This window comes from Callospermophilus lateralis, chromosome 8, assembly GCF_048772815.1.
Source record: "Callospermophilus lateralis isolate mCalLat2 chromosome 8, mCalLat2.hap1, whole genome shotgun sequence".
NCBI lineage: Eukaryota > Metazoa > Chordata > Mammalia > Rodentia > Sciuridae > Callospermophilus > Callospermophilus lateralis.
This window is the reverse complement of record NC_135312.1, coordinates 107,709,466-107,731,036: the sequence shown is the minus strand read 5'-3', so window position 1 is coordinate 107,731,036 and position 21,571 is coordinate 107,709,466. Positions and strand designations below refer to the sequence as shown.

The 21,571-nt window shown below is 35.1% G+C and overlaps 1 protein-coding gene across 3 annotated transcripts in view; it reads left to right on the top strand.

Annotated features, from left to right (window-relative positions):
• Rxfp1 (relaxin family peptide receptor 1) overlaps window positions 1-21,571 on the top strand; it is an 88,414-nt gene that overhangs the window by 54,376 nt on the left and 12,467 nt on the right. For 2 of the 3 annotated variants that reach the window (XM_076864660.2, XM_077110186.1), the window contains 6 exons: window positions 1,259-1,330; window positions 1,420-1,491; window positions 2,916-2,987; window positions 11,598-11,669; window positions 13,676-13,747; window positions 17,520-17,591. In XM_076864660.2, coding sequence (XP_076720775.1) covers window positions 1,259-1,330; window positions 1,420-1,491; window positions 2,916-2,987; window positions 11,598-11,669; window positions 13,676-13,747; window positions 17,520-17,591 — 432 coding nt within the window. The remainder of the gene's footprint in view (window positions 1-1,258; window positions 1,331-1,419; window positions 1,492-2,915; window positions 2,988-11,597; window positions 11,670-13,675; window positions 13,748-17,519; window positions 17,592-21,571) is intronic. The other variant, XM_076864661.2, reaches the window with a different exon arrangement.

The window sequence follows — 21,571 nt, the reverse complement described above, 5'->3', positions numbered from 1 at the left end:
TGAGGAAGCTGAAGCTTACAGGAATTGATTGCTTGGTCAAGGTCATGTTTAATAAACAGAAGAGAAAGGAATCAAACTGTCTCATAGCAGATAACTATGGATAATCACACTAGAGAGAATGAGATAGAAATGAACACAGCTAAAGGAAGAGATGAACACAATATACCAGAGAGTTCGTCCACTTGCCGAGGAGAAATCAAGTTGGATGGGTGAGGCGTCAAGCTCTTTCAGAAAACATGCAATGACCTTTCCCCACAACAGGCCCCCAGCTCTTCCAGGCCCATCTCCTGTCTATCTTCCTTCATGGTGAGGCCTCACTAAATTACCTGGTGATGCCTTAACTTGTTACTCTTTGTACTTCTTGTCTTTGCATAAGCTATTTCCTCTGTCTAAAATAACTCCTGCTTTGTGAATGCCAAGCCTTCGTTCAAGACCTTTCTCAGCTGTGCTTCCCTTAGTGAGACTTTCCTGTCTCCTCTCTGTGCTCTTTAGTTCTAATCACTAGTGCTTTCTGCTCTGCAATGTCAGAACAACCCTACGGATACATTTCCCTCTGTTTTCTGTATGTTGCATAATAGCCCATCCACATCCTGTCTCCTCTTCAGATTCAAAGCCTCACAAAGGATAGGATGACATACCTAGCACAGTATCATTGTGTTACTCAACTCTGTGTCACCATAATGAAATACCTGAGGCAATTAACTTACAAAGAGGAAAAGTTTATTTTGGCTCACAGTTTTAGAGATTGCAATCTATGATAGATTGGCCCCATTGCTTTAGGCCTACCTAAAGCCATCATGGTAGGTGCATGTGGCTAGGGAAAAAAAGAAGAGGAAAAAAAAAAAAAAGGAAGGAGCCATGGTCCCCCAATCCCCTTCAAAGTCACACCCCCAATGACCTAAGGACTTCTCTCTAGGCCCCATCTTCCATCCACAGCACCTTCCAAAAGCACAAAACCCTTAACATATGGACCATTGGGGAAAACTTATCCAAGCCATAGTAGCCATAGAGTAGGTACTAAAACAAGTTGATGAATAAATGAGATCAATGAAAAGAAATTGATTAATTAGTATGGGGGAAATTTAAAGCTGGAGATGATACAGTAATTAACAGGCACTCTTAAAGATTCAAAGGCAGGGAGATGGCAGGGTAAGAATGTTATATAAGAACATTTAAAATGAATGATAGCTATTTTACTTTCCTAATTATGAAGTGTCAAAAAGGTACAGATTTATTACAGTCATTTCTCCTTTTCTAGGTACCTCAGTCATAACAGAATAACCTTCCTGAAGCCAGGTGTTTTTGAAGACCTTCACAGACTAGAATGGCTGTATGTTTAATTTATGTAGCATTACGTAGTATTAGTTTTTATGTTCTAAAAATAGATAAGTGAATCAATTTTTTTCTTCTGCCTGGCAGGATAATTGAAGATAATCACCTCAGTCGAATTTCACCACTAACATTTTATGGACTAAATTCTCTTATTCTCTTGTAAGTACTAAATTAAAGAAAACATTTTAATTTAAGGGAAAGATATAAATAAAAATTAATGCTTTACAGTATGGAGATTGCTTGGAAAATTGGGAATGGAACCACCATTTGACCCAGCCATCCCTCTCCTTTGTCTATACCCAAATGACTTAAAAAAAAAAAAAAAAAAAAAAAAAACAGCATACTACAGGGACACAGCCACATTGATGTTAATAGCAGCACAATTCATAATAGCTAAACTGTGGAACCAATCTAGATGCCCTTCAATAGATGAATGGATAAAAAAAAAAATGTGGCATACATACACAATGGAATATTACTCAGCAATAAAAGGGAATAAAATCATAGCATTTGCAGGTAAATGGAAGGAGTTAGAGAAAATAATGCTAAGTGAAGTTAGCCAATCCAAAAAAAAAAAATGCCAAGTGTTTTCTCTGATCTAAGGAGGCTGATTCATAGTGGGGTAGGAAGTGGGAGCATGGGAGGAATAGATGAACTCTAGATAGGGGAGAGGAGTTGGAAGGGAAGGGAGGGGCATAGGGTTATAAATAATGGTGGAATGTGATGGACATTATTATCCAAAGTACATGTATAAATGAATTGGTGTGAATATACTTCCTATACAACCAGAGATATGAAAAAAAAGAATTTAATAATAAAGTAATCCAGACTGGGGGGGAAAAAAGCACTGTCATATATAAATTTAAAAATTAATAAAAAAATAATGCTTTAAACATAATACATTAAACTTGGAATTATTAAAACCCCAAAAAGGCTTTTCCAAGTAAAAGCTATCTCTTATTCTTATTCTCTAAGGCTATTTATAATTGTAACAATTTTTGTCTTCTAAGCTGGGCACAGTAATGCATGCCTGTAATCCTGGAAGCTCAGGAGGCTGAGACAGGAGGATCACGAGTTCAAAGTCAGTCTCAGCAAAAGCGAGGCACTAAGCAATTCAGTGAGACCCTATCTCTAAATAAAATACAAAATAGGGCTGGGGATATGGCTCAATAGCCAAGTGCCCTTGAGTTCAATCCCCGGTACCCCCAGAAAAAATAAAAAGAAACTTTTTTATTCTAGAATGTCAGTCTGTCAAAACTGACTATAGTCTATCACATTTTGTTGAACTATTCTTAAGCATACCATTACCACCACACATTGATCTCAGTAAAGAAAAGCAAATTCACTTAAAATCACCTTTTTTCAGTTACTAACTTTGTTGCTTCCTCCATATGATAACTGCTATTTGTAGAAATTTTATTAGTATCAAGCATTTAAATATAACAAGACTCACAGAGTAAATAGAGAAGACAACTAACTTCGTAGATTTGCATGGTTTTATAAAATAATGATAATACCATGTGTACCTTAAGAAAAGAACCAGAAAAAAAAATATGACATCTTTGGTTTCTTTTCTTTTTCAGGGTGCTGATGAATAATGTCCTGACACATTTGCCAGATAAACTTTGTCAGCACATGCCAAAGCTACATTGGCTGTAAGTGATGGTATCTCATTTGAAAGAAGTCGACTAAAATCTCTACATTGCCTAATTCATCTTGTATATTCATCTTGTATTGCTAGTATCACATCAAATTTTTTCAAATTACTTTGGCCTATTTTTGTATTTTAGATCCCCATTATCTAACTTCTCTAAACTCTCACCAAAATGAAATATCTCAAAACAACAACAACAACTTGAGAACCAGGAAAAAGAAAGGCAAAAGGGAAGTTATGGGATCTATATAATATTTCTCCCTTCCCCCACCAATCTTACCTATTAAGTTGTTACAAAAAGACCAGATCATTTTAGTTCCATTCATTTAAGAATTTAATCTGAATATTGAGAATATGATATGTAGTACTTATCTTTCAAGGCTAATAGAATAGGTTCCATGGAACTTTTTTTTTGGTGCTTGATTTTTTTTATTTTAATTTGTTATATATGACAGCAGAGTGTATTATAATCTATATTACACACATAGAGCACAATTTTCATGTCTCTGGTTGTATACAAAGATAGTCACACCATTCTTGTCTTCATACATGTACTTAGGGTAATAATGTCCATCGCATTCCATGGGACTTTTATACAATAGCTTTGCTTTTAATAATGAGTGTCACTCTGCTATCCAGAATTTAATTTTATTATCCAGTAAATTGGTCTACTTAAAAATATAGGTTTAAAAAAATAAAGAAATAACCCCCTCTTCTCTCTCTCTCTCTCTCTCTCTCTCTCTCTTTCTCTCTCTCTCTCTCCCTTCTCCCCTCCCTCACTCTCTCTTTCTTTCTCTTCTCTCCCTCTGTCTCATCTCTCTCTCTCTAAAACCATAAAATTTTAAAAATAACCAAAATAACTATTTAAAAGGCTAATCAACAAACTAATTTACATATATAAAAACTCCTTCTGCCTCTTGTTTTATAAGAAATTCCCAGAAGTGGTTGTTTGATCTCTATCTTCATAGCAGTTTAGAAGTACCCAATAAAAGGAAGGGTAAAAGTTAGAGTTAGAAACATTGATTGTAGTGAGAAGTATCAACTCTCAAGTTGATAATAGAGCACAAGTGAGACATGCATGAAAAGCAAAGATTTTTTTTTTCAAAATATACTAACTTGGCACCACTTTAGGAAAAAGAAACTTCACAAAAATAATTACTGGCCAATCATCATGGGCCTATCTACAGTGGGTTGTGAGAGGTGATTTTAACACAAATGATTTTTCCCTTTACTGAGAGTAATATATGGCAGTAATGGTGTACTTAAAAACATTTCCATAAAATGCAATAGTGAGACTATATCCAGTTTTGATGGGCTGACAGTACAGATAACAAAATGTTTTATAAAATTGTTAGAATTAGGAACTAGGATTGTGGCTCATTGGTAGAACACTCTTCTCGCATATGTGAGGCCCTGGGTTCGATCCTCAGCACCACATAAATAAAGGTATTGTGTCCACTACAATTTTAAAAAATTGTTAGAACTATGAATAGCCTTAGAAATTTGATTAAGAGATAATTTTAGTAAAAAAGTCTTTTTGGAGTTTTAAGTCCAGGAGTTACCTTAGTATGACAGTTAACATTGATGACAAGCTAGTCATAAAAGGACAGGCAAATTTATTCAGTATTCTTCACTGTAATTGAATTTTGTTTCAGAGAAGTACATTAACAGCTATTTACATGCCTAGCAATCCCAACCTAACAATGAAGCACAATTGATCAGCACTCACATAAGTAAATTAGCAATTAAAAATTTGTGCATTGTGGGAATGGGGGTGTGGATCAGTGTAAAGCACTTGCCTAGCATGGGCAAGGCCCTGGGTTCTGTCCCCATCATTAAGAAAAAAACTTGTGCATTAGGATCAGAAACAAATATGAGAGTTATTATATGCATATCACAATAAATATTTATTTTGCCTTTAAAAAGGCAGCAAAATATATATATTATGTATCAGATCATAAAAATGATTAAGATTTATTACTAAAAGGATGGACTTTACAATTTTTTGTTATTATCTATAAATTTTAGCTATCAAAAGTAACTGATAGTAAATATTAGCCCAATTTTAATGTTATTAATAGTTTTTTGCTTCGTAAGCATTCATCTACTTTAAAACCAATTACAATATCATTATTTTGCATATGAGTTTCCATTTTGCAAAGCAATTAAAAAACCGATTTGTTGGCCAAAAATAAATTTTTAACTCGGATTTCAGGGAAAGAAAATACATTAAAATAAAAAGACACAGAACAGCTCAGGAAATTAGCTTCGCAATACTTGACAGATAATAGATTAAAATCTTTAATATAGTTCTTTCAAAGGAATAGAATGTAAAAACCACAATAAAGTTTGGAAAATTCAAAAAGTAAAACATAAAATTAATTAAAAACAGATGAACATAGGGCAATAGCCAATGTACTCTCCCAAAGGTCAAGAAAGTGAAGTAAACTTTTATCCTGAGATGAAACTAAGTCATTTATCCATTGGCAGACTAAGCCAATATGAAGAATTTGAAAATGCAAGCGAGGAAGGCAGTAGAAAACAGATAAGCATGGAAAAATAAAACATGATACACACACATACACAGCATGATAATTAATAAAATAGCACTACATCAGTCAACATGGCTCAATTTCAAGAACATAATATGGTTCATAGAGAGAAATTCACAGACTAGTACATATACTATATTGCAATTCCATTACAGCAATATTGTGCTTAGGATTTAGAAAGCTACAAGACAATATTGCTCTCTCTCTCTCTCTCTCCCAATAAGAAAGAGCTTTATAATCTACAAAATCCTAATTTTCAAGAGCCCTTCTGAGAGCTATAAGACAACCAAGTAACTAGAATTCTAAGGAGTTACAAAGAGAGCTGGGATATATATTGTATTTCACCTTTGGCAGAGTGTAGGGATAAGAGTTGGCTATCAGAAGAGCAGGTACAAAGAAAACTGCTAAAATTTTAATAAACGTATACAGTTAAGCATGGGTTAGTATAACACTTTAGAATAACTGAGAACCCTGCATTCAGGGGAGTCCACTATCCATAACAGGATGCTTTTGACTGGCCTCACCAGCTCACACGAAAAACTAGACAGCTCTCCTTGACAACACACAGATATAAAACCTGCCCACCCACCCCCCCAGGAGATATAACCTTATCCTCCCCTCACCCCTCCCGATTCTCTTGACTAAAAACCATTTCTTAAGAAGCAATAGTTTTGGAAGAGGAACAGGAAACCCTCCTGCACCCAGGGATTAGGGAAAGATCCACTGTTACAAAAGGAGAGGGAGAGACTAGAACACTCTGTCCTGGGGTACTGGCAGAAAACCTCTGTATCCTAGGATCTCGCACTGATACAAAGCTTCTAGGTCTGTTAGTCAACCTCCTGTCATTGTGACAAAATACCTGAGAGAATCAACTTACAAAGAGGAAAGGTTTATTTGATTCATGGTTTCAGAAGTTTCAGTCTATGGTCAGTTGGTTCCATTGCTTTTCAGCCTGCACCAAGGCAGTATCTTATGTCATGGGGGGAATACTTGATGGAACAAAGCTATTCAATTTATAGTAGCCAGGAAGCAAAAGGGAAAAAAGAAAGAGCTGGAGTCAGAATATTTCCTCCAAGGTTATGCCCCCAAAGACCTAACTTCCTCCCCCTAGGCCACACCTCCTAAAGGTTTCACTGCCTCCCAATAGCACCATCAGTTGGGGACCAAGCCTTTAACACATGGGTTTTTGGGGGGTCCTTATCCAAGCCATAGCACTGACTCATAATAATGGTTTCTGGGGATGGAAGGAAGCAATGCTGAGGAAGTTCTACTTCCTTAAAAAGGAAAAACATAAGTCCAATATAAAATTATAAAGTAATAAACTGAAAACCCAACCTGGCAATAGCTCAGATATTACAGTTTCCAAGTTGGGAAATTAAAATACTTATGATTAATAAGATAAGTGGAAAAGTGAACAAAATATATGAACATATGGAAAAACGTCATCAAAGAGATGGAAATTAGAAAATCACATTGGAAGATGATATCAACAGGCTTAGCAGTAGAACATAGCTGAGAAAAGAATCAATGACCTTGAAAACAGGCCAATTGAAAACTTTCAAATCAAAACAAAAATGTGGTTAAAGTCCAAACAGAGAATCCAAAGCTGCAGGAAAATATAGAATGTCTAACAAAAGTATAGGTAAAACCACAGAAAAAGAAGAAAGGAAGAACTGGACAGAAGAAATGGCTAAAGAAATAATGAACTAGGGGCTGGGGCTGGGGTCAGCTGTAGAGCACTTGCCTCACAAATGTAAGACAGTGGGTTCGATCCTCAGCACCACATATAAATAAATAAACAAAATAAAGGTATTGTGTCCATTTACAACTAAGCAAAATATTTTAAAAAATGAAAGAAAGAAAGGCTCAGTATTTTCCAAACTTAAAGTAATACAATAATCCAGGAATGTAGGAACCTCAAGCAGAGTAGGAAAAACACTAAAAAAGCCATCACCAAACTGCTAAAAACCTAAACTAAAGAAAAAATTCATATGGCAACCAGAAAATAAAATAGAAATATCACATACTGCAAAATAGAGATGGAAATGTAACAGTTATTTTTAAAAAAAAGTTAGAGGGTCTATGCTAATATGGGAAACGTAGATTTCAAAATATTAAGGATAAATAAGAATACTTTATAAGGATAAAAGAGTTGTTTAAGAAGACATACTAATCCTAGATGAGTAAAAAATTTTATAAAGCAAAACACAAAATGAAAACCATAGAACTATAAAGAAAATTAGCTAGGAATCAGGAGCTGTCCTTGAAAATAAGATGATGGATAGATGGATGGATGTTAGAAAGAATATTTGATATTCTGAAGGTGAACTCCAAAAAAGAAAAGCATATAAATGACCAAAATCATATGACAAGAGAGAGGTAGAGGACCAAAAACATAGACAATATATACTAATCTCATCATATCTGATAATAGGAGATTAAATAGTATTGTCGAAAGAAAATGAAGATTCAGTGCATTGGGTAAAGTTATGATGAAGGCAACCAAGGATTTTCAAAATTGGCTAAATATCAGAAGAAATACATTTAAAAAAATCTAATGAAAGTTTTTAACCTATGAAAGCATATAATAATGTATTTTAAAATAACAAACTCAGGCCAACTATATTAGTCATATTAAAAAGAAAGAAAACTGGGCAAAGACTCATATAGATATTTCTCAAGACCCAAAAAGGTACCAGGAATGGTTATGCACACCTGTAATCTCAGCCACTCAGGAGTCAAAGGCAGAAAGGACTCTATCAAACCTTTAACAAGTTCAAGGCCAGCCTCAGCAATCTAGCAAGGCCCTCAGCAACTTAGTGAGACCCTGTCTCAAAATAAAACACTAAAAAATTGCTGAGGATGTGGTCAGTGGTTAAGTATCCCTGGGTTCAATCACCAGTACCAAAAAAAAATTTTAAATTTAAATTTTAAATTTTCCAGATATCAGAAAATGCAAATTAAAACCACTATGAGATATTACCTGACACCTCTTAGGAAGCCTGATCAAAAGACAATAAGTGTTAGCAAGGATGTGGAGAAAAGGGAACAAAGCCATTGTGGAAAACAGGATAGACGTTGCTCAAAAAAATAAAAATAGAAACTCCCTATATTTAGTTAGCTTTCTGTCCTGGTAGCAAAATACATGATATTATTAACTTATAAAATGAGAGAAGGATTGTTTGGGCTCACAGTTTTAGAGTTTCCAGTCCATGATCAATTGTCCCATTTTTGACTCTGTAGTGGTACATCATGGTGAGAGTACATGCAGAGCAAAAGTCCTTACATCACATGCCAGGGAGAGACAGAGAGAAAGAAGGAACTGGTAAAGGGGGTAGGCAGTTGTAGCTCAGTGGTAGAGAGCTTGCCTAACATGTGTGAGGCACTGGGTTCAATTCTCAGCACCACATAAAAAAATGAATTTTAAAAAATGGTATTGTGGGGGCTGAGGATGTGGCTCAAGCGGTAGCTCGCTCGCCTGGCATGCCTGCGGCCTGGGTTCGATCCTCAGCACCACATACAAACAAAGATGTTGTGTCCACCGAGAACTAAAATAAATAAATATTTAAAAATTCTCTCTCTCTCTCTCTCTCTCTCTCTCTCTCTCTCTCTCTGTCTCTCATCTCTCTCTTAAAAAAAAATGGTATTGTGTCCATCAACAACTAAAAAAAAAAAATTTAAACAAAAAGAAATAGTGAATTTTTCATTTTGATACAGCTCTACAATGTAAAAAGGGAAAAAATAAAATTGTCACGTTCAGAGACTTGTTAATTAGGAAAGGTGGTCTAGACATTCTGTGGGAAAATTACCTCTTGTCCCTTAGACCTTGAAGCAAGGAGCAAGAAACAGATTTTTGTTTTGTTTTGTTCTTTGGTTGTTGCTATTATTGCCTTGGTTAATATATATTCACAAACCAGATTCCCTTATTTTAGGAACAAAGCCAAAGCAAATTTATAATTCAAGGTTAAAATAAACTCAAAATTAAATTAAACAAAAATGTAATCAAATCTGCCTATTTGGGGGCTGGGGTGGTGGCTCAGTGGTAGAGCACCTGCCTAGCAGATGTAAGGCACTGGGTTTGATTCGAAGCGTTGCATATAAATAAAAGGTCCATTGACAACAGAAAAATATTTTTTAAAAAACTTCCTAATTAGTGCTTCGGTGTGTGCCTCTTATTGAATTTTACAAAGTAGTAAATTAGTACTAATAAATATTTTTGCTTAAAGCTTAAAAAAGTTACATAGGCTAGGGTTGTAATTCAGTGAGTTGGATCCTCAGCACTACATAAAAATAAATAAATAAAATGAAGGTATTGTGTCCATATACAACTAAGAATATACATTAAAAATATTTAACTAATTAGAACAAAATTTTTAAAGTAATTTAAAAATATATCTATCCCCCCCTTGCAAAAAAAGCAGTTACCTATGTAGCTCAACTCTATACTTTGTGAAGTTTGAAAGAACATCGCCACCTGGTGGGAGTTTCATGGTAACAATAAAATAAAAGGAAACAATAGCCTTTGTCATTGACCATAGACATTGAGAAGCCAAAAGCCTGGGCCAAACTCAAGACCAAGAAAGTAATACCATAAGCACTTACCTCCCACTTTAATGGAATAACAAAACTTTTTCTTTATAGGTGTTATCTAGAATAAAGATTTCTGATTCTAATACAATATTCCTTGCAGTACAGAAATCTTATCTACAAAATTATCAAGATATGATATATTGCCTTCGCTAGATGCCAGTGAGAGGGAGCTTATTTATTCTCTGAATGCCATAACTTGCTACAGAGGTTGAGTTTCTGTTTGAAATGACTTGTATCTTCAGCCAGCAAATTTAATTTTGTGCTCTAATGCAACAGAGAAAAACTATAATCTCTTTCATAGCCTGACTTCAAATATATCTCTTACCTTATTCTTTGCCGTGATACATACTCCCTTTTCTTCAGTTGGTATGGTTTCAAGATCACTTAATCCCAGTCTTACAAATCTTCCTGAAATATTTTGCTTTGTCAGTGTCTATTTTTAATGCAGTGCCCAAAATAAAACTGAGCAGCCCACCACAGACTCACTGACAGAATACAGGCATATCTATTAATGCTCCCCATGTTTTCCTTAGAGGTTTTAGTGATTATATCACACCTCCACCCCTATATTTCAGTCACAATAATTTGTGAATAGCTTAGCAACCAGTAAATTAAGTGTTGGGACACACTAAGTAGACTTAAGGGCCAGGATTTAACTTGGAAATGCAGTGTATCCCTAAACTTCAGCTGTCATCCTCTGCTCTACAAACTTCTAACATATATCTGCTTATAAATGAAAGGGTAGGGAATATAGTTCAATGGTAGAGCATTTGCCTGGCATGCAAGAGGTCCTAAGTTTGATCATTAGCGCCATAACAAATAAATAATTTTTTGATAAGATTTTGTTGTTCAGATAGGATTCCTTGTAGTGGTAAGGTGTACTCTTTGTGACAATATTTTTAAAAAAGACAAAGAAAAGAAAAAGAGTATAATCTCAGGGGCAAAAAAGCTACTGAAGATTTTTTTCTGGGGAGTATTTAGACTAACAAGGCAGGTGCTTAATATTATCTTGGCAATAGCAATAATAGAATCTCACACAGCCTATAGCAAAATGAAATCATATCACTTAGGGAAATGCCACTTGGTAATTCTGAATAAATGTTTAATGTGTTCACTATTAAATATCTGTTAATAAATTAGGTATTTATCATAACAAAGGTTTTCACTTTGATTTTTCACTCTCTTTAATTTCTCAGAATAACATGTCTCCATGAACATAAGATACAGGAGTGACTCAAAACATTTTTGCTATTAATAAAGTAAAAACAGTAACAGTACTAATATATGCCTACATGCATACATATGATAATTTATGGTATTATGTAAGTGGCTACAAGTAAAGGTCTATATGAAGTAAACAGAATGTAAAAGAACAATATATTTTATTAGAACACAAATAATTCTTAATCAATTTATTTCTATCTGCAATTAAAATTTAGCTTGATCATGTTTTATGTTTTATACTCCAGGGACTTTGAAGGCAACCATATCCATAATTTAAGAAATTTGACGTTTAGTTCCTGCAGTAATTTAACTGTTTTGTAAGTAATATTTTTGTGCTTTTGAAGTGGTATTATATCTCCTTACAAACCAAATGAAGCCCTTAAATGGACAAAAGCCAGCCTCAACACGTTTAGGGTAAGAAATGTATGATTTCTGTTCACCACAACAGCCTCTAACAATGCTCCTATAATAAAATACAAGTTAACAGGAGAAAAGTAGAACAGACCTTATTTAATCAAAGTTTAGCATGGCCCAGGACCCTTAGGAAGACAAAAAGATCTGTGGGGAAACTGAACTTTTTAATGCTTAGGTTCAGTGAAAACCAGACAGCAATATAGAAATGTGTGACCTACTAGTAAGAGACAGAGAGAGGAAACCCAGACAGGCCTGTCCAGATTCTTCATACACAAAAATAAAATCCAATTCCTTCATTCACAGTTTACTTTGCCTAAATATTTTTCAAACTCTTGGTTGCAACTCATGAGTAGGTAATGAAATCAGTATAGCTCAATCAATTTAGACTGTCCTGATCAGCATTTATAAATAAAATAGAATTTAATTGATTATATCGTAGTACAATGCAGATAATGTAGCATGAAATGAGACTTAGGTTATGGATGTGTGTACATATGTTATGTCCCAATATAAAATGCATTTTTACTAGGAGTAAACATATTTCACTAGGGGTTACCATGGGAAAACTCTTAAAACCATCATCCTAGAGGACCCAGTATATAAGCTATACCATAGCTACCACTAATGTAACAATGTGTTTTATCCAATTATACACCCTTCCATCCATATGGGTTCAAAGTCACTGAAATTTTTGAATTCTTCCACTGAGTGAATCTTCAAATTCAGGATGCTTCCTATCCAGCTATGCAAGACATTTATACTAATTACCCAAAAGGAAACCAATGAGCACCTAAAGAACACAGAACAAATAGATATCCGAAATGCTAAGAACATCTTTTCTGTTCTGTTTGCATTTCTTTTTAGAGAAACTTCTGTATGAAGAAATAATCTGTGTTTCTTCTTGGCAGATGTTTGTGCTTTTTTGGTCCAGGATCATTAGGAGACTGTGGTAATGGTTTGGAGTACCAGGAGGAGTTAAATATTTACAGATGAGACAAGGTCAAATTTAAGGCATGTCACATAGTGTTTAAAGAATTGAAACCCCTTTAAAGATTTCCCATGAGTAGTCCTTTATGCTGGTAACACATGAGATCCGTGCAAAATGAATTATCAGGAGGCTAGGGGTGTGGCTCAGTGGTAAAGAGTGTGCTTGGCATGCACAATACCCTGGCTTCCATCCTCAGCACCAAAAAAAAAAAAAAGAAAGAAGGAAGGAAGGAAGGAAGGAAAAGAAGCTGTCAAGAGTTACAGTCTTATTAATCATTCAGCATGCCAAACTTGAGACTCTTCTGATATTATCTGACTTAGATCACTTTCCCTTCCTTACTCAGCTCCACCCTAAATCCCATCAATTTTCAAATGAGTAAGCATGCTTACAGTATTATGTTAGACACACTTTTTCAGATTATAATTATACTTCTAATTAAAAATTACAAGTATAGGGCTGGGGTTGTAGCTCAGTGGTAGAGCGCTCGCCTTGCATGTGGAAGGCTCTGGGTTCCATCTTTAGCACCACACAAAAAAAAATAAAAGATATTGTGTCCATCTACAAGTAAGAAAAATATTTTTTTAAAAAAATTAGAAGTATATTTTATTATCCTCATTAAAAGATTTGGGATGGTAGGCCTGGGAATGTAGCCCAGTGGTAGAGCACATGCCCAACATGCAACAGGCCCTCTGTTCAATCCCCAGCACAGAAAGGAAGAATGACAAGGGAAGTACAGAGAGATGGAGGGATAATTTGGTAACTTTGATATCAAAATTGAATTAGATCGTTAATCATACTACTTCAAAATATCTCGATGTGAAACATACACTGTATTTTCATTACCTTTTTTTTTAAGGTCTTTAGTAATTTAAGCAATAAGTACCTCAGGATGTAAAAATGTATTTTTCTTTTTTATTTCAGGGTAATGAGGAAAAACAAAATTAATCACTTAAGTGAAAATAGTTTTGCACATCTCCAGAAACTAGATGAATTGTAAGTTTGACTAAAAGAATTGTTAAGAATTTTTTACCATTATTTTATTCCACATTTGTTATACATGAAAATATTTTAAACATATTAACATCCTCTCTGAACATAATAACATACTGCCATGAATAACATCCATATCTATAATAATAGAAGAAAGAGATAATTTTAAAAGTATTTTTATAATGTTTCTGCTTGAATATCAATGACTAAAGGTGAAGCAAAGCCTTATGGCCCAACCACAAAGTAGTTGGTTATCAAGATAAAATAGATATGGAACAATGAGTGAAGTGCACACCCTTCAGAAAAATGTTTATTTTTTTAATATCAATTTTCTGGGGAAAAATCCAAAGTATGGACAGATCTATGTGTTTTGACAATTATCTGGGCAAAATACTGGTTTATTAAAGTTTTTGCTGAAACATAATGAACATAACTAGAATGTTATGAAATGACACCTGGATACCTAAACTAAGCACTGAAACAGATAGAGAGAATACCTATTCCTGAGCAGGAGCATTCATCAGAAAACAATCTTGCATTCTGCTTCAAAACACTTTCAAACAAGCCATTGAAAACCGAACATTTTTAGTAGGACATGATGGTACATACTGTCAACCCAGTGACTCTGGAGGCAGGAAGATCACAAGTTCGAAGCCAGCCTCAGCAACTTAGCAAGACACTGTCTCAAAATAAAAACATAAAAAGAAATGGGGATATGGCTCAGTAGTAAAGCATTCCTGGGTTTAACACCCAGTATGAATGAAAGAAAGGAAGGAAGGAGGGAGAAGGACGAAAGAAAAAATCCAACATTTTTCTGTAATTATTAGCTTGAAACACTTTTTAGTAGGCAATACCCAATCATTCACAAACATGCAAGAAAATCTCAATAATTAGAACCAAGACCTGTTGTGAGGACTTCTGGCATATGGCAACTGAACCTTATCATCAGCACATAGGAAATTATTTTCGGTAACAGGGAAAAATCCATCTAGATGATCCAAAGATATTATTTAACTGTTAAAATACAAGCTAGTCAAGGGATCCATATTTCTCCTGTTTTATCCAACTTGAAAGCACTAGAAGACAATTACTACACAACCTAGTCTTCATGGTGGCAACCAGGTGCAGATTTTATATATCCCTAAAGACCAAGAATATGGAACACAAATAGCTTAGTCCATAACCAGTGCTAATCTAGGTTCAGAGGTAAAAGAAAGAATAACAAAAGCTGCAAAGAGGGTAACAGGCCAATGATTAGTCCTACCTATGGCCTGCCCGATCCCATAGTAGACACTTGCTTGAAAATTCAGATTTATAAGGAGAAAAATGGCAAGGTTTCTAAGAAGTGAGAGCTTTTAATGGATGAGTCTAGATCTCAACTTCCCCTTCACAGGAGGGTTGGGCTCCTCCAGGCTCTTATCACATCAATAGAACTAATGAAGGTAAATATATTGACAATACAGGATTCACTTGTCACAGAGGACTTTAACTTATTCCTGTGGCAGGAAATCTTTGCCATGTGCTTACTTTTATTTATGGTTTACAGTTAACTGCTAATGGGCTGGGAGCATAGCTCAGTAATAGAGCACTAGCCTAGCATGGGTGAGACCTGAGTTCAATCTCCAGCACCCAAAATACTAATAATAAATAAATAAAGTCAACAACTACAGTAGATGTTTCCTGAACCCATTCAGAAATGAACCTTGAGTCCAATTAAGTTTATCCCAGCTGTCCTAAACTAAAGCTAAGAAAATTAAACTTTTACATGTCACTTAGGATTGAGGCCAATACTATTCATTACATAATTCCTGCTATAAAAACTATATATTAGAATTTGCTCTGATAGCCAAAACCCACACTTCCACCAGAAATTGTTAAACGTATTTTTTGAGTTTTAATACCTTAGAAGACTACTTTAAATTTTGCACATCGCCTTTCTAAGATGATCAATATTTTACTTGGCTTCCTGTTCGAGGAACTTAATCATATCAACTCTTACCTAAATATGAAGCAGACTCAGCCTATTAAGAGTCTTCTCACCAGGATGGAAAAAAACAGCTAGTCCAAAACTGAGTGAGGCACGGAATAGCCCACACTGAATGAATATAGTTCATATCCTCAAAGGGCTCACATCTTTCAAAAAGGAAGCAGACATGTATATGGAAGCAATGTTCACCTGATGTTCCATGTACCATATGTGTCATGTGTGCTGGGATAGAATATGTAGGAGAATGTATAGGGACAGAAGACCTAACCTCCTGGGCACTGGAAGTTAAAAGGGAATGTCATTTAAATGGAATCTTGAAGGATGATTTGAGGTCACCAAAAGGGCAAGGAGGAGAGGCCAGGATAGGCAAAAGAAAAGCACCCAGGCAAAAGCGCAGAGGTCAGAACACTGAAGTGCTTTCAGACCATGGTGTAAGTTACAGTGAATGGCAAGTGATAGGAAAGGAGATTGGAAAGACTGACGTCAGAATGACAGATATTGATATACATCTCATGTCACACCAAGCAGTTTTGAATTTATCATCTAGGCAACAAGAAGCCACTGTGAGATTTTATGAGAGGAAAGAAATTTTACAAGGATTCATTTGATCGTCAAAGCAGAACAACTCATCTGCATAGACAATTTTCCCATAAATATGTAAACGACAAAAATAGTCTCCAGGTTTAGTTTGCAGTATGAAAATAGGCATTCACGGCAAAGGCATTGATAGCATTTGTCAGATTATATTGTCCACTCACTTTTAGTGTTTAGAACTCTACCTAAAATTATCCTGCCCCCCAAAGTTGAGTAACCTGAATTTTGATTTATAAACCAACCAGGATATGTAACAAGTAAATCTGTTCTCCTATCAATCACCATGGTAACTAATTTGGAGGCAGAGAGGGGAAATGGCGAGGCTTCCTTTTCCATCTCCCCATCACCTGAGGAGAGCTCAAGTTTGCTGAAACTGTCTCTTGTTTAGAAGAATCTGAGTCCTTTCTCATGGAATCTGCCACTGTCAAAGCTTCCACGAGAGGTTCTGCAGTTAAAACCTTACAACTAAGCTTCAGGGTCATACCATATTAGGGAGACCTCCTAGACATACATGAGATCACAAAGAATCCTACCCAGGAGAATGTGGGATCCCATGCATTTCACCTGGGAAAGAAACTTGCTTTTGAAATAATAGACTTCCATTTGATAATCACAATAAACTCAAGCAGAAGGAAAAAAAAAATAAGACTCCAAACCATGTTCTTACTCTAACACAAAAAAAGGGAAGGGGAGGAATAAAGGATGTAATACATACATACCCTTGTGACTGCATGGCCGACTGGGTGCTGCAGCTCACTGCTGTACCATACCACATATTGCTGACCCAGGAGGAGACCAAATTCAAAACTCAAAGGTAAATTGCTTTTACACTATTGTACAGTGAAAAATCAGAACATTGAAACTATTAAAACCAGATTAAATAATCATACGTATTTGTTTCTGATGAAGTGCTGAAATGGGATAAAATGTTTGTTAAATATTTTCTCATTTTATCCATTTTTTAAAATCACTTTGGCTTCCACGGTTGAGGGTTTAGCTCAGTGGTAAGTCATAGGCTCAGCATGCAAAAGGCCCCTAGGTTCAATCCCCAGCACCAAAAATACACTCTTTAACTTTTGTTAATTAACACAACTCACCAACAACATTGTTGAGAAGTTATATGTTGGTTTCATAACATACATCAGAACAACAAATAAAATCTTCAGAAAATAACGTTTGCAATTGTTTCCCTAGGGATTTAGGTTGTAATAAGATTGAAAATCTTCCACCACGTATATTTAAGGATCTGAAGGAGCTGTCACAATTGTAAGACTTCTATTAATTTCCCCCACCTCATTGCTTTATTTTATTATGTTTTTAATTGTGATAAAATAAGCATAAGGTAAAATTAGCCATTGGTAGGTGTACAGTTGAATGGCGTCAACTACATTCACATTGGTCTGTAATAATCACCACCAACCTCCTCCAGAATTTTTTTTTTCATCTTGCAAAACTGAAACTCTGTAACCATGAAATACTAAATCCCCATCCACCCTTCCCCGACAGCCCTGGGAAACTACCATTCTACTTTCCATCTCCTCGAATTTGACTAGCCTAAGTACCCCATCCAGTTGAAATCACTCAGTAATTGTCATTTTGTAGCTGGCTTGTTTCAATTATCATGATGTCTCCAAATTGCATTCATCTTGTAGCATGTGTCAGAATCTCCTTCCTTTTTAAGGCTGAATAATATTCCATTGTACCTATATACCACACATTGTGTTTATTCATTCATCAATTAATGGAAAAGGATTGCATCTACCTTTTGGCTATGTGCATAATGATGTTATGAATATGGGTGTACAAATACCTGTTTGAGTTTCTACTTTTAATTCTTTGATCTTCAGTTATAATAAGGTTATATCCCATCCCAATAAACCCATCATAAATTGAAAATATCATAAGTAAAAAAATGCATTTAATACACATAAACTGCTACACAGCATCATTTACCAACATTATACACTGTAGACTATCCTTTTCTTACCCTATGAATGCATGGGTTTTGCAGCTCACTACAATTATCATACCACATACTGCTGACCCAAGAAGAGACCAAAATCAAAATTTAAAGGTGAATTGCTTTTATGCTATATACAGTGAAAAATCACAAGTCAAACCATGTTAAGTAAGAGACCACCTGTATACCCCCAGAAGTAGAATTGCTAGATCATATGACAATTCCATTTTTATTCTACCTTTGATTCTGTTTTCCAGAGGGTTTGAGCCATATGACATTTCCGTAATCAGTGCACAAGGCTTCCAATTTCTCTATGTCCTCCAAACACTTAATAATTTTGGTTTTTTGATAATAGACATCCTAATGGATATGAAATTGAACCTCCTTGTGGTTTTCATCTGAATTTCTCTAATGATTAGTGATGCTGAGTTTCTTTTCATGTGTTTATTGATCAGTTGTATGGTTTTTTGGAGAAAGATGTTTTCAAGTCCTTTGCCCATCTTTTAATTGAATTATTTTGTTGTCATTGATTTTTGGAGCTCTTTGCATACATTTTGGATATTAACCCCATTTCGGATATAAAATTTGCAAGCCCTTTGTATTTTAATTCTGTTATATTGTCCTTTGATGCATAAGATTTTCATTTTGATATAATCCAGTTCTTACAATTTTTTTGTTCCTATGCTTTTGCTGCCATATTAAAGAAATGATTGCCAAATCCAAAATCATGAAACTTTTCCCCCTATTTCCTTCTAGGAGATTTATAGTTTGATGTTGAGGCTTTTGACTAATCTTGAGTTAATTATGTATATGGTATAAGATGAAAGTCTAACTACTTTCTTTTGGTTGTGAATATTCAGTTTTCCCAACACAATGTGTTGAAAAGACTCTCCTTTCCCTATTGAATAGCCAGGGCACTCTTGTCAAAAATCATTTGACTATTTATGTGTGGGTTTATTCGTGGGCTCTGCATCCTATTCCATTGCTCCGCATGTCTGTCTTTATGCCAGTACCTAGTGTTTGATTACCATCACTTTGTATTGTTTTGATATCAGTTAGCCTGAGATATCTAGCCTTATTATTCTTTTTTTTTTTTTTTTGCAAGATTTTTGGTCATTTGGGATCCCTTGAATTTCCATATGAACATGGGATGTTTTTCCTTTCATTGATGTTGACTTAATCTATTTTTTTGCTGCTTATAACAAAATACCACAGACTGGGTAATTTATAAACCATAGAAGCTTCTTTGGCTCACAGTTCTGGAGACTGGGAAATACAAAACTGAAGGGCCACATCTAGTGAAGGCCTTCTTGCTGCAACATAACATAGCAGAATGTACCACATGGGAAAAGAGTGGATGGGGGAGCAGCTGAAGGTAAATTTATCCTGCAATCAGAAGCCTGCTTCTGCAATAATGGGATTAATCCATGCTTGAGGCAGAGCCCTCCTGACCTTACCACCTCTTAAAGGCCCCATCTCTCAACACGGTTGCAAAGTGTTTGATTGAACTTCCACCTAAGTTTTGGAGGGAACAGTCATAAAAAATGTCATTAATTTCTTTCAGCAATGTTTTGTGGTTTTCAGTATACAACATATCTTTCACCTTCTTAAGTTTCTTTAAGTACTTTACTCATTTGATATTAATGTAAATGAGGTTATTTTCCTAATTTCCTTTTGGGGATTGTTTGCTGGATAGAGAAACACAACTGATTCTTATGTGTTGATTTTGTGTCCTACAACTTTGCTGGATTTAGTAGTGTTAACATTTTTGTTGTTTTTGTTGAGTATTTAGAGTTTTCTACATTTAAGAACACATCATCTGGGCTGAGGCTGTGGCTCAGCGGTAGAGCGATCGCCTAGTACCCATGAGGCCCTGGGTTCTATCCTCAGCACCACATAAAAATAAATAAATAAATAAAAGATGGCATCATCTGTGAACAGAAATAATCTATCTTCTTTTCCAATTTGGATCCTTTTTTTTTCTTTTTCTGCCTAATTGCTCTGGCTAGGACTTTGAATAAGATGTGAGTTAGAAGTGATGAAAAGAAATAAGCTGTTCTTAAAGGAAAAGCTTCTGGTATTTTCCCAACAAAATAAAGCTACTGCATCCATCTATAACTAAAAAATTAAAAAATATATAATATATAAATATTATATATTAAAATATATTTTTATTTTTATTTATATATGACAGTAGGATGCATTACAATTCTTATTACACATATAGAGCACAATCTTTCATATCTCTGGTTGTATACCCAGTATATTCACACTAATTTGTGTCTTCATACCTGTAGTTTGGATAATAATGATCATCACATTCCACCATCATTAATAACCCCATGCCCCCTCCCTTCCCCTCCAACCTCTCTGCCCTATCTAGAGTTCATCTATTCCTCCCATGCTTCCCTCCCCAACCAACTATGAATCAGACTCCTTATATCAAAGAAAAGTATTTGGCATTTGTTTTTTTGAGGATTGGCTAACTTTATTTAGCATTATCTTCTCTAACTCCATCCACTTACCTGCAAATGCCACAATTTTATTCTCTTTTATTGCTGAGTAATATTCCATTGTGTATATATGCCACATTTTTTTAATCCATTCGTCTATTGAAGGGCATCTAGGTTGACTCCACAGTTTAGCTATTGTGAATTGTGCTGCTATAAAAATTGATGTGGCTCTGTCCCTGTAGTATGCTGTTTTTAAGTCCTTTGGGTATAAATATAAAGTATTTTTTAGTTATAGATGTATGCAGTATCTTTATTTTGTTTATTTTTATGTGGTGCTGAGGATCGAATCCAGTGCCTCACATGTGCAAGCAAGCACTCTGCCATAAGCCACAACCCCAGCCCATATTTTTTTAAAATATTTATTTTTTAGTTGTAGTTGGACACGATACCTTCATTTTTATTTATTTATTTTCATGTGATTGAACCCAGGGCCTTGTACATACTAGGCAAGTGCCCTACTGCTGAGCCACAACCCCAGCCCACCATCAAGTATATTATTTATGGAGTTTACCTATGGCCTTTATTATGTGAGGTAGTTTCCATTTATTCCCAGTTTGCTGAGTCCACTTCCTTTTGTTACATGACATTTGAGTAAATTTCTTAAAATTAGAACTTCTCTGAGAAACTCCCTTAATCAATGCTTTCTGTTTCAAAGTATTTTACAAAGAATCTTGATGGTGAGTGGGAGTGCAGCAGGAGGGGAGAACAGATTCTGATATGTCCTCCCTATGGACTCAGCTGTTCTTTCACTCTTATCTCTCTTTTGTCCCTAG